Source organism: Chelmon rostratus, chromosome 21, assembly GCF_017976325.1.
Source record: "Chelmon rostratus isolate fCheRos1 chromosome 21, fCheRos1.pri, whole genome shotgun sequence".
In the NCBI taxonomy this organism is placed as follows: Eukaryota; Metazoa; Chordata; class Actinopteri; order Chaetodontiformes; family Chaetodontidae; genus Chelmon; species Chelmon rostratus.
Genome location: NC_055678.1, coordinates 9,989,760 through 10,011,860, shown reverse-complemented (window position 1 = coordinate 10,011,860; position 22,101 = coordinate 9,989,760). Strand labels below are relative to the sequence as shown.

The 22,101-nt window shown below is 41.5% G+C and overlaps 3 protein-coding genes across 6 annotated transcripts; 1 reads left to right on the top strand and 2 right to left on the bottom strand.

Moving 5' to 3' along the window:
- The first annotated feature begins 503 nt into the window (after window positions 1-503).
- fkbp10b (FKBP prolyl isomerase 10b) lies at window positions 504-8,445 on the top strand. The gene is made up of 10 exons (XM_041962434.1): window positions 504-914; window positions 1,179-1,324; window positions 3,125-3,314; window positions 3,581-3,726; window positions 4,528-4,717; window positions 4,817-4,962; window positions 5,592-5,781; window positions 5,880-6,022; window positions 6,492-6,655; window positions 7,977-8,445. The coding sequence occupies exons 1-10, from the start codon at window positions 712-714 to the stop codon at window positions 8,169-8,171; spliced, it is 1,713 nt and encodes a 570-aa protein (XP_041818368.1). The 5' UTR covers window positions 504-711; the 3' UTR covers window positions 8,172-8,445.
- LOC121624638 (7-methylguanosine phosphate-specific 5'-nucleotidase-like) lies at window positions 7,682-17,944 on the bottom strand. 4 transcript variants are annotated; one of them, XM_041962438.1, is made up of 11 exons: window positions 15,449-15,532; window positions 14,899-14,979; window positions 14,733-14,807; window positions 14,475-14,573; window positions 13,927-13,996; window positions 13,752-13,798; window positions 13,432-13,517; window positions 12,905-12,994; window positions 11,996-12,158; window positions 10,584-10,784; window positions 7,682-10,494 (listed from the first exon to the last, which is right to left on the bottom strand). In XM_041962438.1, the coding sequence occupies exons 4-11, from the start codon at window positions 14,541-14,543 to the stop codon at window positions 10,375-10,377; spliced, it is 846 nt and encodes a 281-aa protein (XP_041818372.1). In that variant the 5' UTR covers window positions 14,544-14,573; window positions 14,733-14,807; window positions 14,899-14,979; window positions 15,449-15,532; the 3' UTR covers window positions 7,682-10,374. The 4 variants fall into 4 exon arrangements, with proteins under 4 accessions (XP_041818372.1, XP_041818371.1, XP_041818370.1 ...); XM_041962437.1 differs by lacking the exons at window positions 14,899-14,979; window positions 15,449-15,532 and adding an exon at window positions 17,864-17,944; XM_041962436.1 differs by lacking the exon at window positions 14,899-14,979 and having other exon boundaries at window positions 15,449-15,562.
- klhl11 (kelch-like family member 11) lies at window positions 16,127-21,232 on the bottom strand. The gene is made up of 2 exons (XM_041962433.1): window positions 20,627-21,232; window positions 16,127-19,484 (listed from the first exon to the last, which is right to left on the bottom strand). Exons 1-2 carry the CDS (start codon window positions 21,175-21,177, stop codon window positions 17,900-17,902), a joined length of 2,136 nt encoding a protein of 711 aa, XP_041818367.1. The 5' UTR covers window positions 21,178-21,232; the 3' UTR covers window positions 16,127-17,899.
- Window positions 21,233-22,101: the final 869 nt, after the last annotated feature.

The window sequence follows — 22,101 nt, the reverse complement described above, 5'->3', positions numbered from 1 at the left end:
GACTAGACTAGTCTTTGGACGTTTCATCGCACCTTCAGAGCGCCTCTACCGCTAACTTTCACGGCATTAATGAAAAAACTGAAACTTTGGGGGCTCTAAAGGCCACTTTACGGCTGAGAGGCTGATCCAGAGAGGCGGATCTCTCTGCGCCCCGCAGCTGTATACAGCGGTGCTGAAGAGTCAAACCAAACAGAACAAATGGCGATTGTGTTTTCAAAATAAAAGCGGAAATCGACACATTTGAAAAGTGAAAGTTAAAATATGTCATAATATTTTACTTTCACCGAAGAAAACCCTCAGATCTCCAGTACAGATCACAGTCACTCCTAATTTATTCTGAAAGTAGAGCAGCGAGGAAGTAACATGCACTTTGATGTCTCCTTCCAGCCACAAAACCTCCCCTCTATTGGGATCTTCTTTTACTTTTTAAGGAAGTAGTGCTCGTTTCTCTTCTACTTCATTGTGGCTAACTTACCGGAGGAGCCTCCCACCCGAATCCGACATTCCTTCCTTGTGTTAAAACTCTGCACACCAACCTGGAGATTGTCCACGTTTACAGCACTCAGGCACCGCTGCCCTGCTCCAGATCCGCAGCCTCGGCCCTCCGCGTAAAGCGCGCATACTGCTGTAGGCCTCAAATTGGTCTAATTTGCGCCAGTTGTTTTTATTGTTTATTGTCTTTAATACCTCTAAGTTATCTGACGTGATCCCATGAAGATGTTTTCCCGCTGCGTTGCCCTTTTCCTCCTCACTACGTGGTCTTGCATGGAGTGTAATCCCAGTCCCGTGCTAGGAGATGTAGTCGTGGACAGATACTTCATCCCCAAAGTCTGCTCCAGAGAATCGAAAACTGGGGATTATGTTCGCTATCACTATAACGCCACGTTTGTCGACGGGAAGACATTTGACTCGAGGTGAGTTCATCCGCATCTGAAATCCTGAAAGCATTCATTTTAGTTTGGGTAATTATGATGCAGTGGCAGCACAGTCGGATGCAAAGTTTGGTTGAGCCACAGCAGCAGGGTCATGAGAAAAAAGATGTAATGACATTTGCAAAAATCTATTAATGAACATTCACATGCATGCATTTAAGATTTAGCCTTTTCTCCAGAGTTTACATCCTCTGTTAATCGACCCACTGCTGACATTTCCTTTGTCTTTGTCAACCTCCTTCACAGCCATCAGAGAGGAGACGCCAAGGTGGGCCTGCTCGGGGAGGGCCGGCTCATCGCTGGCATTGATAAAGGTCTGCAGGGCATGTGTGTGAATGAGCGCAGGACTATCACCGTCCCGCCCCACCTGGCCTATGGAAGCACCGGTGCAGGTAAAGAAAAAATGACATTCTGTTTCTGCACTAGTGGGAGCTGCGCTGCAGGTTTTATGATTTTTGAAACCCTTAGATGCAGCACAGCAGATTTCCCAGAGTCATCAGGAGTTCAGATTTCCGGTTGGCCCTGGACCCTCAGGGGCCCTGAAGACTCCAGGGTGTCTGTGTGGCGAACTTAATCACAGATTTGTTAATGTGCACACTTAACGCATGTATTATAACGTGTCTTATTCAGGGCCTCTGTGTCAAAATGTAGTTTTAATTAAGATTTCAGCTGATATTATGCTTATACAGTGCATACCCTTAAAAAATGTACATCTATTGAAAATGATTACGAACTACCTAGTATACATCACACCTGGATCATAGCAGAATTTCACCCCTGGGCCCCCGTCTTCTCAGAGACTATGTTGCTGTTTGGCAGACTTTTCATACCAGCTGCAAGTGTTGAGGTCCATGTGAAATAATAAATAAATACCAACAAGAGTTTTTACAGCCATGTGCAGCTGTGTGGCTGTGCTTTGGCACAGTTGTGCTTTTCATTAAATGCTATCATTAGCATGCTAACATGCTAACCATGCAATGCCAACATACTGTTGTTAAGCAGGTATAATGTTTTCCATGTTCATCATCCTAGTTTAGCATGTTAGCATGCTAACATTCGCTAATTAGCACTGGAATGCAAAGAACAGCCAAGTCCAAAGGCCATTAGTCTTAAAAGTTTTAGTTCCTAAAGGCTAATTATTGATATGATTAAATGGAAGTTTTAACCCACCCAGTCTAAAAGAAATAAAACACTCAGAAAAGTGTCAAAAATGAGCACAATTTAATGTATAAAGTTAAACATTGTCCAAAAAATGTGTATATTATAAGAGCCATTCTAAACCATTAATCACATTGGTCCAGTATTGACTGAGAGCGCTGCAGCCGGCAGCTATAACTCCCTGCAATGTAATTCTTCCGGGCGTTGGCATCAATGTACGTCCACTAAAAGTGTTTGTTTTTGCCACAGATTGTTACTCATAGTGTCTGGTAACATTATGGAAGGGATGCTTTAAAAAAAAAAAAAAAAGTAAGATCCTTTTTGTTTAACCACAAACAGCCACTATATTGCTCGCGCCAAAGCCACCAGACTCCACTTACAGAAACAGTAATTTTATCATCGTAAAACACACTTCATTCAAACTCAGCAGGAACAAAATAAAACTCACCAAACCCTTCTTGGTTCATCTTCCGCTGTTCCGACAATCACCATTAACTCTCGTTAAGGCGAAATAATCCCTTAATTTACTGAATCAATGGAGGAGCGAGACATAGGGCGAACATCAGAGAAGCAGCGAGGGAAAACAACATGTAAACCTGGAATATTAAATAAATTAAATAAAATATATCTAATTTAGATTTTTTTTTTTTTTTCACTGAATATTATGACCAGACAAGTTTAAATATGCCAAACTTTAACAGATTTTCCTGGTAAAAAAACAAACAAACAACAACAACCAAAAACAATAATAATAACCCTGCTGTGCATCATGAATACATTATCCTGTAATTTAAATGTGTGGCACCTAGCAGTGAAGTTTCAGATTGCAACCAACCATATAAAGAGCTCATTCCAAGGTAACAAAAACAGAGCACTTTTTAGTTTCAGGTGATTGTACACTAATGAAAACACAATTACTATTATTAAAATAAATTTCTGCCAATAGATTCCCCTAAATCCTACACACTGGACCTTTAATGCTGGTGTCTTTGCAGTGTAAGTGCATCCTAACCTTCATCTGATCATGTTTACAGGCGATGTTGTTCCTCCGGACGCCACCCTGGTATTTGACATCCACCTGTTGGATCTGTGGAACACAGCCGACCTGGTTGTCACTAAAACCATCACTACGCCCAAAGACTGCAAACGCTCTGTGATGCGCACTGACTTTGTGCGCTACCATTTCAACGGCACTCTGCTCAACGGCTCCGGCTTCGACTCCAGGTGATTTCTGACTCAGATGACGGTTGCCGTTTGGGGGGAAAGGCTTCCTGTCTAAAGTGCTCTAACAAACTGCTGACCTTTGCATGAAACAGTACAGAAAGTGATGAGCAAACCCCCCCAGTCTGTGAAGAGGTCCTTCTTTGGAGCTCATTCTTATCTGAATCTCTGCAACGGAGCCTGATATGAATGCAACTCTCTTGTGTTTGTACTGTGTTATTCCAGGTATGTTGTGTGTTTGACTTTGCGCTTGTATGAGCCTTACGCAGTTACACCAGGAAGCAGACCCACGACACCTTAGTGGGCGAGGGCTGGCTGATTAAAGGCATGGATGAGGGCCTGCTGGGCATGTGCGTGGGAGAAATCAGACATATTGTCATCCCACCCTTCAAAGCTTACGGAGAAAAAGGATCAGGTGAGAGAATGATGACTTTTCGTTCTTACAAGGACAAGGAGTCAACAGACTAATCCCAGAAATCACACCTCAATAAAATGATACACATACTGTATGTCTTCAAAGCATTTAGAGCCCCCCCTAGCCTACCACTACGAGCTGCTACCGCTACGGAGCAATGCTTTTAGGAGTGGGTCCCTGTTTGTTTACGTGAGGACGCACATGTAACTAAATGGATGTAAACGATGCACAACTCAGCATAATGTAAATAGCTTTCCACATGATTAATGAGGGAAGAAATCCGCTCATCGTGTTTGTTAGGCCTCGGGGATATACACAGTGTGTTCTGGCGAGAAACTGAGAATGTAAACATAACTTTTGTTTGTTTACAAGAAAAGTCCACAAAGCACCTTTAAGGTAGAAAATAGAGTTAACCATTTGAAGATTGCAGGCCAAAGCCAAGGATAATTTGAATAATCCCATAAATCATTAATGTAAAATGGAACATACAACGATGCTCATATATTAAAATGAGAACTGCAGCACTAATACAACACAACATATTATACTCTCAAATGTCCAGTCATGTCATATTTAATCAGTTACTTGTTTTGTGTAAATGTACACACGTCTTGTGCCATTCTTCATCTAAAAGTTCAAAATTTGGCTCAGATTCCTATTTCTTTATTTATAGTGTTTAACTTCCTGCTTTCCCCAAACCACCAAAATAAAACCCCCCTCTATAGCAAACCACCTGTTTGTGGATGCTGGAAGCTGTGAAGTGTGAAGTGTGAAATTCTCCACCTGCCCTCTGCTCTCCAGGTACAGAGATTCCCTCCCAGGCGACCCTGGTGTTTGATGTCCTGTTGGTGGACATTCATAACCCGAAGGACAACGTCACCATTGAGGACCAGGTGGTGCCTGAGTCGTGCACGCGCAGGTCTGTGGCTGGGGATTACATCCGGTACCACTACAACGGCACCTTCCTGAACGGAGTCACCTTTGACACCAGGTGAGCTCAGGTCACGCGTCAGTTATGTTGCAGTCGTTTGGAGGAGTAGCTTCAGCCTAATTCTAATAATTGAAAATAAACCGTGCTCATCATCATCAGCTACCAGAGGAATAGCACGTACAACACCTACATCGGGATGGGGTATGTGATCGCAGGCATGGACCAGGCCCTGCTGGGAGTCTGCAGCGGGGAGAGGAGGAAGGTCATCATCCCTCCACACCTGGCGTATGGAGAGCAAGGAGCAGGTAAGTTAGTGCAGCTTCTCCTGCAGTTAGCAGTAAGCTGTCTGAACTGATTTAGTAATGACTTGCATTGACACAGCTAAAGGTCTGTAAAAGTAACCCGCTGAAATCCTTCTGAAATAGCTTTTTTTTTTTAGGTTTTGGGTAGAACATAAACTAAATAGATATTTCATACAGATTCCTGAAAGCAGTTTTTCACTATTCAAGTAAACATAAAAATCAGAAAGACAAGGTGATGGGATTTTAATAGAAATGAAGAAGATAAACAGCATTTTTAGCAGTTATTATTTAGTAAATATTAGTGCTGAAATGATCAGTTTATTGACAGAATCATTAATTTATCAAATGCCAAACAGTTGCTGGTCCAACACTCTCAAATACCAGGATTTGTGCTTTATAGCAATATAAATTAACTAATTTTTCTGGACTGAAAGATTACTTGAAGAAATTAATTGACAGTTTAAACGACAATGAAAGTGATGAGGAGTTGCAATGAGCCTGATAATCTGACTTAATGATTTTATGACTGGACAAACAGATAACAGTCACATACTTAGGTCCTCATGTATAACTGAAAGGTAAAAACACCAGCAGTCACTGCGCGTTACCATAGCTACGTGTGGTCCGTCCAGGTAACGTCATCCCCCCGTCGGCTGTGCTGGTGTTTGACATCCACGTCATCGACTTCCACAACCCCAACGACACAGTCGGCATCCAGATCACCTACAGACCCGAGTCGTGTAACGTGACCACCGAGGTGAACGACCTCGTCCACTACCACTACAACTGCACCCTGGTGGACGGCACGCCACTCTTCTCCTCGTGAGTCCCCCCCCCCCCACCCCAGACAGCCAATATATGTTTTAGATCAGTATAAATGAATGAACCACTTTAATCTGTCGGATCAACCTTGTCCTCAGACACGACTTCGAGAACCTTCAGGATGCAGTGCTGGGGTCGAACAAGGTGATCGACGGGCTGGACGAGGGCTTGAGAGGCATGTGCGTGGGAGAGAAGAGGGTGGTGACGGTGCCGCCTCACCTCGGCCACGGAGAGAAAGGAGGTGAGACTTGAAAGATCACCACACTGTTTAATAGGCTGCATCTAAAACATAAGAACCATTTTTTGTTTGTAGAAGTTAATGTTTAGTTTGATGTCAGACTTTCATGAGACGATTTTCACATCTAAATGTCATTTGTTAGCATGAAGAATGTATAAATATCACAATATCAGGGTTTTTTTTTTTTTTTTTAGAAGACTAGACTTTTTTTTCTTATTTTGAACCCTGACAGGCCTCTTAAAGTCCTGAGCTATACTTGTGAATTTAACTTCAATTGTTCTTCATTTTGGTCTTTAGTTCAAAAATAAGTGAAAATTTAAAACTGAATAATGCTAAAGTTAATGTTCAAAACAGCTCTTAGCTATGACTTAAAGCATGTAGACTCTGTTCCAGACAATAAAGTAGTTCTGCATACACACGGGTAAAGGGGTTTAATACTCATGCAGTGTTTTTGTTGCTTTCCATCCGTCAGCCACTGGTGTGCCAAGCAGTGCTGTGCTGATCTTTGACATTGAACTGGTGAGCCTAGAGAAGGGAGTGCCGCCCGGCTACCTGTTCGTGTGGCTCCAGGACAGTCCTGCAAACCTGTTCGAAGCCCTGGACAGCAACAAGAACAACGAGGTGCTGCAGGAGGAGGTACGTTACTGCTGACGGTGTGACCACAACCTGCATTGTCTCACACGGCACATGATGGACCCATAAACGTATTTATTCTTCAATAAGCAGACAGAAGAGGGTGGCAGCTTTATAGCACTGACTTAATTTTGTGAAATCTCTACTCACATAGTTTGACTTAAATGTTCCAGCTCCTACATGTCCACTGCTTAATTCATGCATTTTGTTCCTGTTAGTTTTAATAAGGGACTTATAAGAAGTGGTGGAAGAAGTGCTCAGATCCTCTACTTAACTAAAAATAGCCATACCTCTGTGTAAAAGTACTCCATTACAAGTACACATTGATGATTTGACTAAATTTTACGAAAGTGACAATTCATTCAGACAAAAATGTACTTTTTAGAATCAAAAGTAGTACAATCTGCAAATTAGCTATCAACTACACTACACCCAGAAATGAAGTGACGCAAAAAGCACAATATACTATAATATTACCTCCGAAATTGAGTAAAATTAAACTGTAAAACAGCATAGATTTAAAATAGAGTAAAATCAGTGGTGCCTATGATCAACCCACTAGGAGTTGAAAACTCGTCACGTTGGCACCATCTGGTGGTTTTATCAAGAACAATACTGCTGGTGTGTCATTATACCCCAGAAACACAATAATTCACATGATTGACAGTCAAGGTGCATTCTTGACCTTGGAAACAGCAGATGAGTAAATAATCTCACCTCAAGGTCCATTTAGTGGCTGATCTGGAGCTTTCAATCATATCTCTTGATCTTCATCAGCAGATAGTTGCCTGGTTGTCATGGAAATGTGCTGTCAATTTTCCAGAGTCCTTTTCCAAGCACCGTAAGGAAGCCAGTATCCAAAACATGTCCTGAAAATGCTCTGACAGGCACAAAGCGAACTCCATATGCTGATGAAGATCATGTGATGTGACTGAAAGCTCAAGAACAGCCACTAAATGAACCTCTTTACGTTAATCTGACAAAAGTCAACATGTCTGTCTCGTGTCTGAATAAGTCACGACAGCAATCTTACAAGGTCGGACTGAGTAACGTGAAAATGCATCAGTAAGAAGAAGAGGAGGCAAGTGTCCTTCACACTCATGACGGTCATTAAAGCTGCAATTCATGGTGACTTTAAACAATGCTCATGTAAAATATCAGGCTGTCACTGACCTTCACCACATGTTGACCAGTTAAGCTGGACACTACAGGTGAAAAGTGGGCGGGTTGTGGTGTTTTCCTTAATGCCAATATCTCAGACCATCTCTGGAAAAGTCCACCAGGGCTCTCCAACAATCAGTGACACCCTTTTATCTCATTTTAGTTCGGGGAGTTCATCAAGCTGCAGGTGGCAGAAGGCAAAGGTCGTATAAAGCCCGGACTCGTCATGGAGCAGGTTATTGCAGACATGTTCAACAACCAGGATCGAAACAAGGACGGCGTGATCACCGCCGAAGAACTCAAACTGAAGGTAGAGGAGGACAAGGAAAGGGAAGACGTGAGGCACGAGGAGCTGTGAACAGGACAAACCCTTTCATTCTCTCTCAGGGAAAAACCCCAACACCTTAAAAAACAAGCAATGAGAGACTTTTCCCACGCAGCATCATGGTTTAATACTTTCTGTACCACATTGGACAGTCTTTTTAAGTGACAGGAAAACAAGTGCAAAGGGTCTTTTTGTGGAGTTTTGTGTTGTATGTTTGTTTTTGATTTTTGTATTTCAGAAAACCAAACAAGCACCTTTATTTGTCCCTGAAAGTCACATTGATTAAAATATTTGTAAGAAAATGACAGTTGTTTCATTTTTTTCTAGGACTTGTACCAAGCTTAAGAAATCAATGTCTGACAAAACTGCACCTGTATTTATGACAAAAAGAGAGATTCAAAAAATACATACACTGTAAAAAATGTTGTTTTTAAAGCTGCACTTTTTGGTTCAAGAGTTGCATTTCTCAATGTCACAACTAAAGGGAAAGTGCGCCAATCTGACACATCAAAGTCTGTTTATGGATCTTGTCTCCTTGTCAGGGGGCAAGTTGCATTGTGGGTACTATTGGAGGAAGAGTACGTGGAACAAAGAAAATATCTTTGCTTCTCCTGAAGCAATAATGATGACTAATAAGTTACTCTAAAAGTCTAAAACACGATTTCTTTGCAAAAGAAGAGAATCAGCTGGAGAATCGCATCATTGGGGATCAATGACTTTTCAGCAGAAGGATTTTAAATGATCGTGTCCTAACAGTGTGTCATTAGGGTCAAATTAGTAAAAGTACAGTTCAACATATTTTACACCTACATGTCTACTAAGACTAAGAAATACACTGGTTTTAGTTGAAATTGGTGAGAAACTATTGGATACTGGCTTTTAGCGATTGATGCATCACTAGTAAAAAGAATTTAAAAGCGACAACATGAATGACCGCCATCGATCTAATGACGACCTTGCTGTCAGACATTAGTAGGATACAGTGATGAAAATGTTGATTCAATGGATAGTTCACATTTTAATGAGTCACTTGTGACTTCTAAAACATGTTTTTTCAAAATAGTCAAGGAATTCATCATCATTATTTTCCTGCATTTTACTGCGACTAAACGCCAACATGTGATACATTTATCACATTTTAAAAATGTGAACTATACCTTGCGCGTTAGTTAGCTCACTACAAGTTGGTCCATATTCATCTATATTGACAACACCTATATTAAGTGCAACTCGCTCATTGTTAAGTCCTAATTTACAGCAGCCACAGTGTTTCAGCTGAAAGACAAAACACTCATTGGGAACACGATCATCCCAGAGTATGTGTTCCCTTCTTGGGATCACTGGCATGAATGTGTTTGTCTTCAATGTCACAGGTAAAAAAAAAAAATGGTTAGAATAACTTACTTATTAGCAGCTAGAATATCTTAAAGACTAATAGCATCACTGTCAAGTTCGCTGCACCCTGCAAGTTAACTGAGGATTCATGTGTACAGTATGTGTAGACATGAGCAACAAGTTCTTGCAGCGTACACAGTATTCATATACAGTACACACACAACACACCGCAACAGTATGAAGTAGAATACATGAAAGATCAAGAAACATTTAGAAATCACACGGCTTCATGTAAAAGTCTGTCCTCGTACTGCTAAGTAATATTTAGTATGTATAAATGAGAAATTTTTCTGACCTAAAAAGGAGTGAAAAGAGGACAGAAAATTAGAAACACTCTGCCAATGTTTACGCTGACATTTAAGAGGTTGCTGAGTTGCTGTACTTGAAACAAGACAACATAAATTCTTGCCTTCACTGAGTTCGGTTACGGTGGTATATTGCTATTGTTGTGCACAGTTTCTATCAAGACATCCTGGGGATTTCAGGAGACAGTTTTACTCCTCTAATAGTCTGTAATGAGGCTGAAATAAACCACATTCTTCAAAATTAAGGTTCAAATGCATGACCTAGTTTAGATCTTTTAAACCTTTGGATTTTGGTAGGATGGCTTGGACATACAGTAAGTACAGGTCAAAACACTGAGAGTGTAAAAATAAAAAGACTTCAGAGTAAGAGTGATCTGCTCTATTAACCACTCCAGCAGACGCAGCTGCGAAAAAGTCCAGTTTCAAGGTCTGGTCTGAGGTAAGTGATGATTGTCTAGCATGCACCATGGTGAATGGAGTGAACAAGTCCATCTGTGCGTATGTTGTCATAAAGTGTCCGGTTCTTCTTGTGTGTCTTACTTGTTGTCTCTCGATGAGGTAATGTACCTGAGGATGGCGTTGGGAACGTCCATCGTCTCGTCCTTCACCAGAACGATATCGAAGGAGTTGACGTACAACTCTTTTCTCTCCTCCACCTGAGACACAACAACAGCTAAGGCCCAAGTTCAGAAGCTCAATGTGTTGATGTAAGGAATCCCGGGATAACACTGTACATTATTCTGACCTGGTCGTTGAGGAAGCCGATGGTGAGGATGTTCTGGTGCTCAGACACCCCGTCAGCCATGGTCAGGTCTCCCAACGAGTCTCCCAGCAGCAGCACGTTGGGTCGACCCTGCAGCTCTCTGAGGCCAGCTGCACGGGACAGAGCCCCTTCCCTCTTGTTGAAGGTGTGGATCAGTTCGCCTTTGAAGGCTCGCAGGACCCCCTTATTAACAAGACAATGTTCAGTTAAGATTACTGTAACCCAGTGGTAGAAGAAATACTAATACTACACTGTGAAAATACTCTACTCCAAATAAACATCCTGCATTAACAACCTTAAATAAAAGTTTGTTAGTATTATCAGCAAAAAGTAAAAGGATTAATTATGCAGTAAAATGCTCCCTGACACTGTTTTACTATTATGATATTTTTGGATTAATATCACTGTTGCATTAATGTGTATGTTGCATTTCACTGCTGTAGATGTTTAAGGTTGAGCTCATTTTAACTACTTTTAATACTGTTGGGTAGTTCAATCCACAGCAATGCATCGTGTTCTCATCAAGATCATCATATGTTTGTAGCATCGCTGTCCTGTGAGAACCACGCATCTCTAAAAAGTCAACCTTTCATGAGCTCAGAAAAAACAACCCGTTTTCATCTTCATGATGATGTATTTTCCAGTGAATCAAAGAGGAGAACTCTCCCAGCTCATAAAGGAACACTTGATCCTTCAGTTTATCAGAAACAATCAAGAAACAAAAACTAAATTTGGAAATACTGGGTTTTCACTGGACAGAAAGGGTATGATATATTGTAATCTGCAAAGTTACAAGTAACTAAAGCTGTCAGATAAATGTAGTGGAGTAAAAAGTACAATATTTGCATCTAAGATGTAGTAGAGTAGAGCTATAAAGTCGTATAAAATGGAAACACTCAAGTTAAGGAAAAGTACCTTGAGTTTGTGCTTTAACCTCATACAAAGACTGAAGCTGATGGAGTAAAATCATGTTGGTTCTCATATAAAATCGATGGTAATGTTGCACTAAAGGTGCATTAACTTATTTAGAATGTTTTCTGAACACTGTTAGCAGCCAAGACGAGTAACATGATAAACAGACATACAACAAATCATGATGGAAAATACCACATGGGTAATACTGTTTGCTTCTATTCCATTAGCCTCATAGTTGCTTGCTGTAATTCCTTTATTCTGCTACTGTTTTTCATGTCTGGAAATCAATAAACTGACGGTTTGGTTTCACTATATTAATTAATAAACCAATGAAACCTTCACTGATATTGTGTATTGCTCTGGGGCAGCAAAAAAAGCAGTGGGAGATCTTCTCAACTATTTAAAAATTATGCATGGCATTTCATAAACTAATGCTCATGGTATGAAATCCCTGTAAAGTCATGTGTGGTCAAACTCACAGTCCTGTCGAAGTCCATGTAGTTGGAGATGATGCGGACATTGGGATGGAAGACGTGGTTCTGTTGAATCACCTCCTCCAGGACGTCTCCAACACCAGCTGAGAAGATCAACAGAGGGACCTGGTGCTCCTCCAGACGGTCAAAAAACACTTTGTAGCCGTCCCTGAAGAGATCACACACACCACCCATTAACACAAGAAGCAACAACTATCTGAGAAAACACCACCAGTTTAAATTACTACACACCTTAATACATGTTTTAATCATCCTGAGCAAATGTAACCCAGGTTTCAAAAAAGCTGGGACAAGAGAATGTGATATTCTTGTAATAGTTTTACCTCATCAAATTCGTTGATTTTTGCAAATATCTGCCGATTCTGAATTTAATGAAGCAAAAACACCTGTTTGGAACATTCCACAGGTAAACAGGTTGACTGGTAACAGGTGATAGTATCATGATTGGGTATGAAAGAAGCATCCTGGAAAGGCTCAGTCACTCACAAGCAAGGATGGAGCGAGGTTCACTAGCTGATTAAACACATGATTGTATGAAGGAGATTACTACATGAGCTCAGGAACATTTCGAAAAACGGTTGTTGGTAAACACAGTTTGTTTGCAAATGATCAAATTCTGTTTTTATTTATATTTTACACAGTGTCCCAACTTTTGTGGATTATTCCATAATCTAAAAGTAAAATAAGAAGAAATACGTTTTAACCAATAAAGTTATTGTCATTCTTTCAAAGAAGCTTTTAATGTTGCTTTATATATGGATACAACTGCAAGCCTTGAGCAAAATTAATAACCAAAAATTCTACAATGTTTTACTATTATTAGTTGTGGATAAATTAGGTTTTCTCTAAAGAAGGAGCATCTTGTTCAATATGAAATTTTAGCACAGTGTGTACCTGAGCATAGCCCTGGATTCCTTGACAGCCTGGGCCAGCATGTCCTTCCTGATCCTCTGCTGAATCAGCAGCTCGTGGACTTTAGTCCACCTGCACAGAGCAACACAAGACAAATGTAATACCTCCATTAGGTGTGATTGACTTTTCTTTAGTCCAGGCATGTCAGACTGATTCCATAAAGGGCAGTGCGGCTGCAGGTTTTCGTTCAAACCAAGGAGGAGCACATTGCACAATTGATTCCAGCCTGGTGTGCTCCTCCTTTGTTGAAACGAAAACCTGCAGCCACTTTATGGAATTGGTTTGACATGCCTGCTTTAGTCCTTTCAGGAACTAGAGTTTCAAATACTGAAAAAAATTCTGAAAAATTATGTGTAAAATGTTGGAGTCCAACTGGTCCAAACAACACTGAGAAAAATGACTAGTATGTGATTACTCATTGTCAAAGTACACATTAATTTTACCATATGACAAACCCCAAATTAAACTAGGCAGGGGTTATTATGTACATCAGTGTGTCTGTTTCTTACCACTCCACCATGAAAGGCAGCTTTTCTTCAGCAGTCCTGCTCGGGTCAATTTCTATGGGATAGTAGGTGTTCAACAGCTCCCTCATCTACAGCGGACCAACAAAACATACTGAACATATACTTCCAGACCACCTGTGAGGGCTGTATTAGCATGTACTTGCTGATATACGAGGTATATGTTTATCTAGCAGTTCATGAAGACAAAGAGCTACAGTTACTGCAGCAGAAACAACTGTATAAAATGTTTACAACAAGTATAAAACGGATCCATTATCTTTTAAATTATACACTTAATGACCTTACATCTGTTGCACGTTTACCTTTTTAGTGCAATCTTCATTGATCAACAACCGGTTATCGAGGATGTCTGCCAAAAGCAAGGAAAGCAGGTTTGTAAGAGTTTCAGAGGAACAAGACACAAATGTCAACACAAGTGCAGAAGAAAGGACAAATTATCATTTCAAAGAGCCAGTTATCTGTGGCCCATGTGCTTACTGTGCGTGGTGGGTACTCTCTTGCCATTGTGGGCGAATCTGGTCAGTGTCATATCAAAGTCTGAGATTACCTGAGCAAGAATGACAATTTAGAACTGAGCAAACACACATAGGGTACAATGTTCTTTGGTTCAGACGGGGCAGGGTTTAGTTTTGAGTTTTCATATTTATTTCATATAGGCTCACAACTCCCAAAATTTATGAATGAAAATCAGATGCACAAACAAGTGGACTACTGTCAAGACAGATTCTCAGTAATCTGCCTTCCTTTGAGTTCTAAAATTCTGCAGATGGAGCAGGAATCAAATATAATTTCAGTTACTATAACTTAAACTTTAAAGAAATGCCCTTGTCTGGACTATCTACCATGGAGTATAATCTCTGGTGTTCATATACAAGTGGTATGTAACATGGGCATGATTGACCAGTGGCTACAGTATCACCATCTGCCTCCTTATATCCAGAGAAGCCTTGTATTTGGTGTCATTTCCTTTATTAGATTCAGTGTATATTCCCACTCCTAATGAGATGATACTGCAGTACACTCACCTGCAGGCTGCCTGCACCTGCACCGTGCATGGCATGGATGGTCTCCTCCACTCTGCTGCGTTCCCTCATCAGCACCGAGCACTTGGCCAGCTCTGGGATCTGAGCACAACACAGTTTATTGTTATTATTTCATTTAGTGTTTATCCAGACATAGTGTCAGGGGAAGGATGAGAGCAGGGAGGCTTTTTACTGTAATATGTTTTATGTTACCCTTTCAACTCCGAATTATGTTTACTTAACAATGTAAAGCTTCCTCACCTCGGTCTTAGTCAGCTGGTGCCAGATTGCAAGGACAGTCCGCACAGGTGTGTAGATCCAGGGAATATGGTATATCTGCATGTAAAGCCGAGGGGAACTCTTTTTATTTTACAGGTCTACAATTTAATTATAATTAAAGACTTTCCAGGACATGGTAATTTGGTACCTTGGCAAAATAGAGTGCATTGGTACAGTTGAACTAAATTACTTCTGAGCCAAACCCAGATGAGCCTTTTAGCCAGGTTAGCTGGACAAACAAAAATGTGGCATTTTATCACAAGCAAACATATAATATGGACAACAAAGTTTCGAGTGATAAGAACGTAGCTAAATAAAGCTACATTCACCTGCGTTTAAACTGAGCTGTTATTTTAAGAAAATTCATATCACTTTTGTTTTAACATAAAACCTTTAATTAGGCCTAATTTACTGACTTCAAACAACAGTGAAGATAAGCTAAAGGCTATAGTTAACGTACAGCTAACGTTACAAACTGCCTCAAAAAGCAGCACATTGGGATTAAATGTCTGTGTTCAGTGGTATTTCACATCGTGGTACAAAAGTACCCTTTCTTTGACTGATACAAACACATTGTACCTCGTTGTTTTACCAAACCAAATGTGCAAATAATTTAACTTTTCAACGCCTGTTTGACTAGCTAGCTCCTTCTGTATATGACTGCAGTGATTACGTAACAGCGGACCGTTACAACTTACCATTTTCAAACGGCGCACAAAATGTTGAAGGACATGCTGTATATATCTAAAACGATATAGTAATGAAATAATGTATACGTGACCGTTGGCTTGAACTTGTTTACATTCTCTGCTTGTTCCCCCCGCTGTATCTCCCCCTACTTCTACGTGAGAAGCAGAAAAGTTCCGACGCACTTCAGTTCCTACCTCCCTGAGGTCGTGTCTGCCCTGGTACCAAATTATATCACATTAAAAAAATACATGTATCATATTAAACATTGAATTAATAATTAATAAAATAAATTGTAATAGAATCAAATTAAAAATTGATGTTAATGACTGATGTCACTGATAAAGTGGCAACAGTAAATTCAAAATTTATCAGCATGTTGCAGAATGTCTATGTGTGTCTGAATCCTCAGATCGAAGGACACAAATATCAGGACAACACTTAGATTACAGCTGCAATCATCAATATTTTAGTGGTTTTTCATATACATTTCCACCTAGCTTCCATAAAGTAATAACATTCAGTGACATCTCTATGATTTCCTAAAGTGCAATTGTTGTAAATACACTGGTCCTTTAAAAAAAAGCCATTTGTCATGAGTGTTACTCATGAAACTTATCTGTTCCATATAGACCACTGAAATCACAATAACCTGTGTTATAAGAAAAAGGTTTAGTTTAAGATGGATGGATAGGTAGGTATCTTCAGAGATGACAACAAACTGATTTCATTGTTTCTCATTTATTGCAAATGTCTGTACACTTGCAGCTATTGTGCCTACACAATATGACACAATATGTAACAGTACATGTGGCTGCATGAAATATGTATATATGGCACTGGCAAATACTTTATCTAAACTCTTCAATGATCAAACTGGGACAAGAACCTGTGCTTGAAACCCAGCCTCAAATGTGATATTAATAATCTACCGCCAATCACTAAAATGTGTCTGTGTGCTCTGTTGCATTCTGCAGTAATCCTGTGGTTGTGTGCATGTGACATGAGGAAAGTCTTGAAAATTCAAAACCTCCATGCATAACCGATCAAATTATTTTCATTCAGCAGTAATGGAGAAATACACAGAGCTCAGCAGCTGGTCCACACAACACTGTGTTTTGAGTCAGAGGATTATACTAAAAAAAAGCAACACTGTACAATTCAAGCATCTTTAGTGCAGAAAATAGAACAAATTTAGCTGTATCAATAAGGAGCAGTTGGGGTTTTATGGCACAATTGGAAACATGTAGAGACCCAAGCACAAAAGCATATCAGCCCCCTGGTTTAATGTGTTTCATACATTTTGTAGTCTTCCCACATTAGAGATCATGTCCATATGTGAACATGAGCTCTATTCCACTGAGTAAGAGGCAACGCAAATTCTGCCAGGAGCACAACAGCAGAACAAACCCAATGACTCCACTAAAGCCAACAAAACACATTCAAATAGATATAGAGCCAAAAATGACTTCTCGTCATTATTAAAGTGGTATTTGGTCTTTGAAGAAACTGAACAAGTTTGGAAATCAAATAAAGCATTTTTGACCACTGAAATATTTAAGAAATAAATCATGTACATTTATACACATCTACTGGAATGGCCATAAAATCTGTGAAAAGCTGTTTTAGTGCACATAGTTTAGTGCAACACTACATTAAGGGGGCTTATGTTTTAAGGAGGGGCAAACACTTAACACCCTGTTCCCCAATATGTGCTTTGCTCAACACTTAATTCTTGCTACAAAAATTCTGATAAATGATTGTCTAGTTCAAGTGGGGCACACACAACATACGATCAACAGTTGGATATTTCAATCTCTACGGTGCAGACAAGGTAAAATCAAGGTGGAAACTGGAGGTAGAAGAGAAATTAGATGCAAGTAGTGAGAAGAGTAAAGTTAAAGATCACACTTCCTTTCTCAGCTGGTTGTTACAGCGTCTTCATGATCAGCAAACTGACAACTTGTCGTTTTCTTCTAACTTACATCACAACAAATGTAGACACTTCCTTTACATGGACACCAAATTTCACAGAAAACTGTCACTGAGAACGGCCATAGTTTAACTCTGACTTGCACCACAACATATGTTGACATCATTTAGTTGTTAACACGGATCACATATAAAAAGCGAAGCTCTTTAGCGATGAAATCAAAATCTTTTTTCAGGAAATGCCACAGCAATCACAGTATCATTTACTAGCAGAATAAAAGTAAGGCATAAGCTAAGGCAAAATCATTATGTAAGACTGATAATCAAGCAGCTTGTCTGGCTAATTCCTCTTTTTCAACATCAATAATTCCAACATAAGGATCTTCAAACCTGCTTTCCTGCAAAACAGCCCCATGTAAACCCATGCAGACATTTCACCTCAAAATGCAAAGGCAAAAAATGAGACAGACCTGTGGTAACAACAAGGCATTTACCATCAGATTAAGTGCAGAGCGTCACAGCTTTTGATCTCAACATTCGATCTGAGACTGCAGCTGCCTGCGCAGGGTGAGGGTGCGGCGATGGAGCTGCTGCATCTGTTGCATGCGGTCTCGCTGGCGAGCCAGGTTCTGGGGCATGGGGTAGTGCTGGCAGCCGTACAGATGCTGGTACGGGATGCGAACGTGGCAGGCCGCGGCCCGGCAGCGCGGCTGAGGTAAGGGCGGCAGCAGTGTCCAGCGCTTCCTCTCGGCACAGTAACGGTAGGCCTCCCTGCGGTACTGCTTGTCCATGTTGTTGCTGTTCCTCCACCCTCCAATGATGAATATGTCTTCACCCATGTAGCATACAGCAGCACCTTCCATGCTAAGGACCTCTGGAGGGAGGCTGTCGAGGATGTCGTCCGAGACGTTTCTGCTGATTTTCTGCTGAGCGGCCTCGACCGTCACCTTGTAGCTCTTGGCGCAGCAGCAAGCTGTGTGGTAAAAGTTGGTGGATGCAACAGCCATTTGAAAACGACAGTAATTATCGATGAGCGGTAAAGAGTCCACCTCCTGCCACTTGTGACTCTCTGTATCGTAGCAAGTGGTCAAAGTGCTCAGTCCGTCGTCACTGTCAATGTCTACAGGTGTCCTGGCCATCACATACACGTAGCGGTCCTCCACGCTCACTGTTTTGACATCTCGTAGTATCTTCGGTGCTGGATCCAGATTTTGCCACTCGTCCTGCTCAGGCTCGTACACGGTGACATCCTTAAAACCCGGACTGAAGTTGCCATGACCACCGATGCTGTAGAGGATGTCTTTGACACATGTGAGGCCAAAGGAGTGCTTGCGGGTGCTCAGGCTGCTGACCTGCTCCCAGGTGTTGAGGCTGGGGTTGTAGCGCTCCATCGTCTTGGCGAAGCCTGGCTCCATGGAGCCTGCCACATAAACATGGCTGTCAGTGACCGCGATGGCGTGTCCGTCAAGGTGGTTGTGGATGTGAGGCAGGTTGACCCAACGGTCCTCAGCGACAAAGTAGCCCACACATTCACTCAAATAGTCTCCACCTTCAGAAACACCACCCACTACCATGATCACATCCATGTTCTGGCCAAAACGTGGCTGGAATGCTGCCGTGTAGGAGGCGCCCCACTCCAAATCAGCTGACTTGAGGCCCTCAAGGCGAACGGCATGGACCTCAAGGGCGTCAGACACCTGCTGCAAACAAGCGGCACTGTTTGCCACCAGGGGTTCCTTTCTCACCACCCGTGTCAGGTAGGTAGGAGCAATCTGAGGTAGCCTTAAAAGCCTGAACAGCTCCTCAAAATGCTTCTCTCGCTCCTCTGAGTTTTGGTGCACCCATTTCACAATGACCTCAAACAACTCCTGTTCAGAATCCACTGTGATTTCCGAGTCCGACAGCCAGTCCCGCACCAGGTGAAATGGCAGCGTGAAGAACTCCTCGTTGCGGATAACTTTGTGGAAGTTTCTCCTAATGGTCTCGGAGGCTCCCTTGGCCAGCTGGTCCAGGGTGTACATGTGGGCGAGGCTGTGCACCGCCACACAGTTGGACAAGCTCAGCTTCTTCATCAGGAACTCTCCGCAGAAGTTCTTCAGCTGTGCCAACAGGAACCTGCAAGAAACACATCGTAGTTATCGGACCATTCGTGTATAAAAAGAAATAATATTTCTTGTTTCTTCAGTACTTGTTAAACCTTCCTACCAAACAGCTTTTACTTTTGGGGCCACATGGCAGCTAACTGGCTGCATTCTTCACATGCACCTCAAATTGCTGCTTTAAAATATCAAGTAAACTGTTCTATCTAAGTGTCTCCGTGTTGAAATCCACTATCTGGATGTGTAGTTCATAACACGCCTTTTTCACACCTGACAATAACATCAATGAGCCAGCATGCACAATAAAAAGACCATGCAGCTAAATGGAATTCAGCCATCGTTGAGTTTCTTATTTACACCTGCCTTGCTCATGCTTTGAAATATCAAAAATCCTATTTTTAATCCCAAAAACAAATATTTTGAAAGTTTTAGTTTTCAATTATTCTGGCTGATTAGGCCTTCACCCTGGTTGAGGTCAGGTGCAGTTATGATGGGAATTAACATGAGTGTAGGTGTGCTGTGGGGGTGTGAGGCCTTCAACAATAGAGACATAGTGCATAACTTGCAAATATGAGCCACTTCTATTCCCTGCAAGATCACTCTGGTAATACTGTCGCTATGTAATGGTCCATACTTATGCTAAAACGATTAGAAAATCATTTAATTGGCAACTAGTTTCATGATCAATCGAGTGATCTGTTATGCAACAATAACAAACATTCTCTGGCTCCAGCTTCTCCAATGTGAATTTTGAAAACAAACAGTTAAAATATGTCATCTTGTGTTTTTAGGGAAATTGTGACAGACATTTCTCGCCATCTTATGGATCAAATAATAATGATAATAATTGTTGCAGGCCACTGGTCAACACCTGGGCCATCATTTATCCCACATGTAGGCCTTTGTCTGACAGTCTGGCTCATATTCCAGTCAAGTGCACTTTGCTGACGGATGTTCTCAAACTGAAAACATGGAGACCTGTAACTTAAAAAAATGTCCACAGGTGTGTGAACTCCGAAGAAGTCACACCTGCTGGCAGAATGAGGATACAGACAAGGTGTGGCTCACTTACCACCCAACCTGTGGGACAAATGCCCAGCACTTCCGTGTGCAAACACCTGATTCAGATTAAACGTATGGTTTTAAAACCAAAATTACCTGTCAGAAAGTTCCAGCACTTCATGCACATTAGCAGTGGTTACCCTGATCTCTCCCGTGTACATGAACTGTATGACACTCTGCACTGTTTCTGGGTCTGGTCCCGTCGCGGAGCTCCATTCTTTCAGCTCCACTCTGCCGGACACAGACTCTGAAAACTGTCCGCCGAGCAGCAGCGTGAAGTACTGCGACGCCGCGGACAACACCGAGCGGTGGGCGGATAAGGTTTGGACCCTCTCCTCAGACACTCCGCCGGGGGTGAAGACCAGCGTTGCGTCGCAGAACTGCCCCGCCTTCCTCTGCTCGTTCTGCCGCCGTGAGAGCTCGGAGCAGTAGGCCGAGCAGGAGAACTCCTCGGCCTCCTCCGGTTCCCCGTCACCTGTTCGCGCCCCCGGTGCGCCGCTGCTCCGGCTACACTCCTCCGGCCTTTCCGCTGCCGCTGCCATGCCGCAACGGGATAGACTCGGAGGCAAATGAAAGCGTTGAACTATCTTCGGGATGAACTCATAGGCATATATGACACACGCAAATAAACATTCAAAAACTAACATGCATGCAGCGTTCACGGTCCCGATCGGAAAACAGGAGTGCTCACTTCCGTCTTTAAGTATATTCCAAATGCACTCAATTCTTTTGCTGGACTGTCAATGGGAGGCTCTCAGATTCAAGCTCGTATCTATGATCGCACAGGACACATTTCCCTCACATAAATACAGAAAAGTCCGAGGTGTTTTTTTTTTTTTTTTATGTCGGCATGACGCATGAATACGTCTATTTTAGATAAATTTAACTTTGTTTGAGGGATGCACTGGTGTCGCGCATGCGCGTTGCGACTGCTCTAACTGCACTTGGGCTGCTGCATCCTGATTAGGCTAACATCTGCTCAATAAGTGTGATGTCTTACAGCTAAAATCATGCATTTAAGTTCATGAACTCGGTCATATTTTGTGGCTGTTATTAATTTTTTAATCATGTTTACTGTTTGGCAAGCAGACCCAGTTTTACCACAATACTGTGCAGACTGTAATGTTGCATGAATTGAGAAGAAAAAAATGTATATTTTGTTATTGTGCATATGTGCAAAAGTTATTAACCTCGTCCAACAAAAAATGTTCTTATGTGGTGTGATTTCACCTGATTATAACTTCCTAACTCATTTGGACTCCTGTCTGAATTCACTATCCTTTAAAACAGTGGCTTTTCTTTTCTTTCGCATGAAAGTTGCCAGAGTTAGTATTTATGCTCAACACATCCATAAATACAGGGAGAAAACTATACTTTAAATAAGTCATATTTTAAACTAAACTATATTTTCATTTTAAGCGAACTCCAATGTACAGTATGTCCATTTCTACTCTTAAATTAAGATTTTCCCTGTGTGCATTTGACCTGGATGATGACTCTGCTCACAGATCACACCTCGTTACCATTTGTCATGAGTGTTACATGACCTACAACTTATTTTAATATTATTC

What these genes read in the sequence shown, in the direction of transcription:
- fkbp10b (XM_041962434.1), top strand. Translation starts at nt 712, where the DNA reads ATGAAGATGTTTTCCCGCTGCGTTGCCCTTTTCCTCCTCACTACGTGG. An exon ending in GGCTCCGGCTTCGACTCCAG is followed by an intron (nt 3,315 to 3,580) that starts GTGATTTCTGAC and finishes AGCCTTACGCAG; the next exon opens with TTACACCAGGAAGCAGACCC. An exon ending in GGAGTCACCTTTGACACCAG is followed by an intron (nt 4,718 to 4,816) that starts GTGAGCTCAGGT and finishes CATCATCATCAG; the next exon opens with CTACCAGAGGAATAGCACGT.
- LOC121624638 (XM_041962435.1), bottom strand. Translation starts at nt 14,813, where the DNA reads ATGCAGATATACCATATTCCCTGGATCTACACACCTGTGCGGACTGTC. An exon ending in CAGGTGCAGGCAGCCTGCAG is followed by an intron (nt 13,997 to 14,474) that starts GTGAGTGTACTG and finishes ATTCTTGCTCAG; the next exon opens with GTAATCTCAGACTTTGATAT. An exon ending in GAATCCAGGGCTATGCTCAG is followed by an intron (nt 12,159 to 12,904) that starts GTACACACTGTG and finishes TGATCTCTTCAG; the next exon opens with GGACGGCTACAAAGTGTTTT.
- klhl11 (XM_041962433.1), bottom strand. Translation starts at nt 21,177, where the DNA reads ATGTTAGTTTTTGAATGTTTATTTGCGTGTGTCATATATGCCTATGAG. An exon ending in GTGCTGGAACTTTCTGACAG is followed by an intron (nt 19,485 to 20,626) that starts GTAATTTTGGTT and finishes TGTTTCTTGCAG; the next exon opens with GTTCCTGTTGGCACAGCTGA.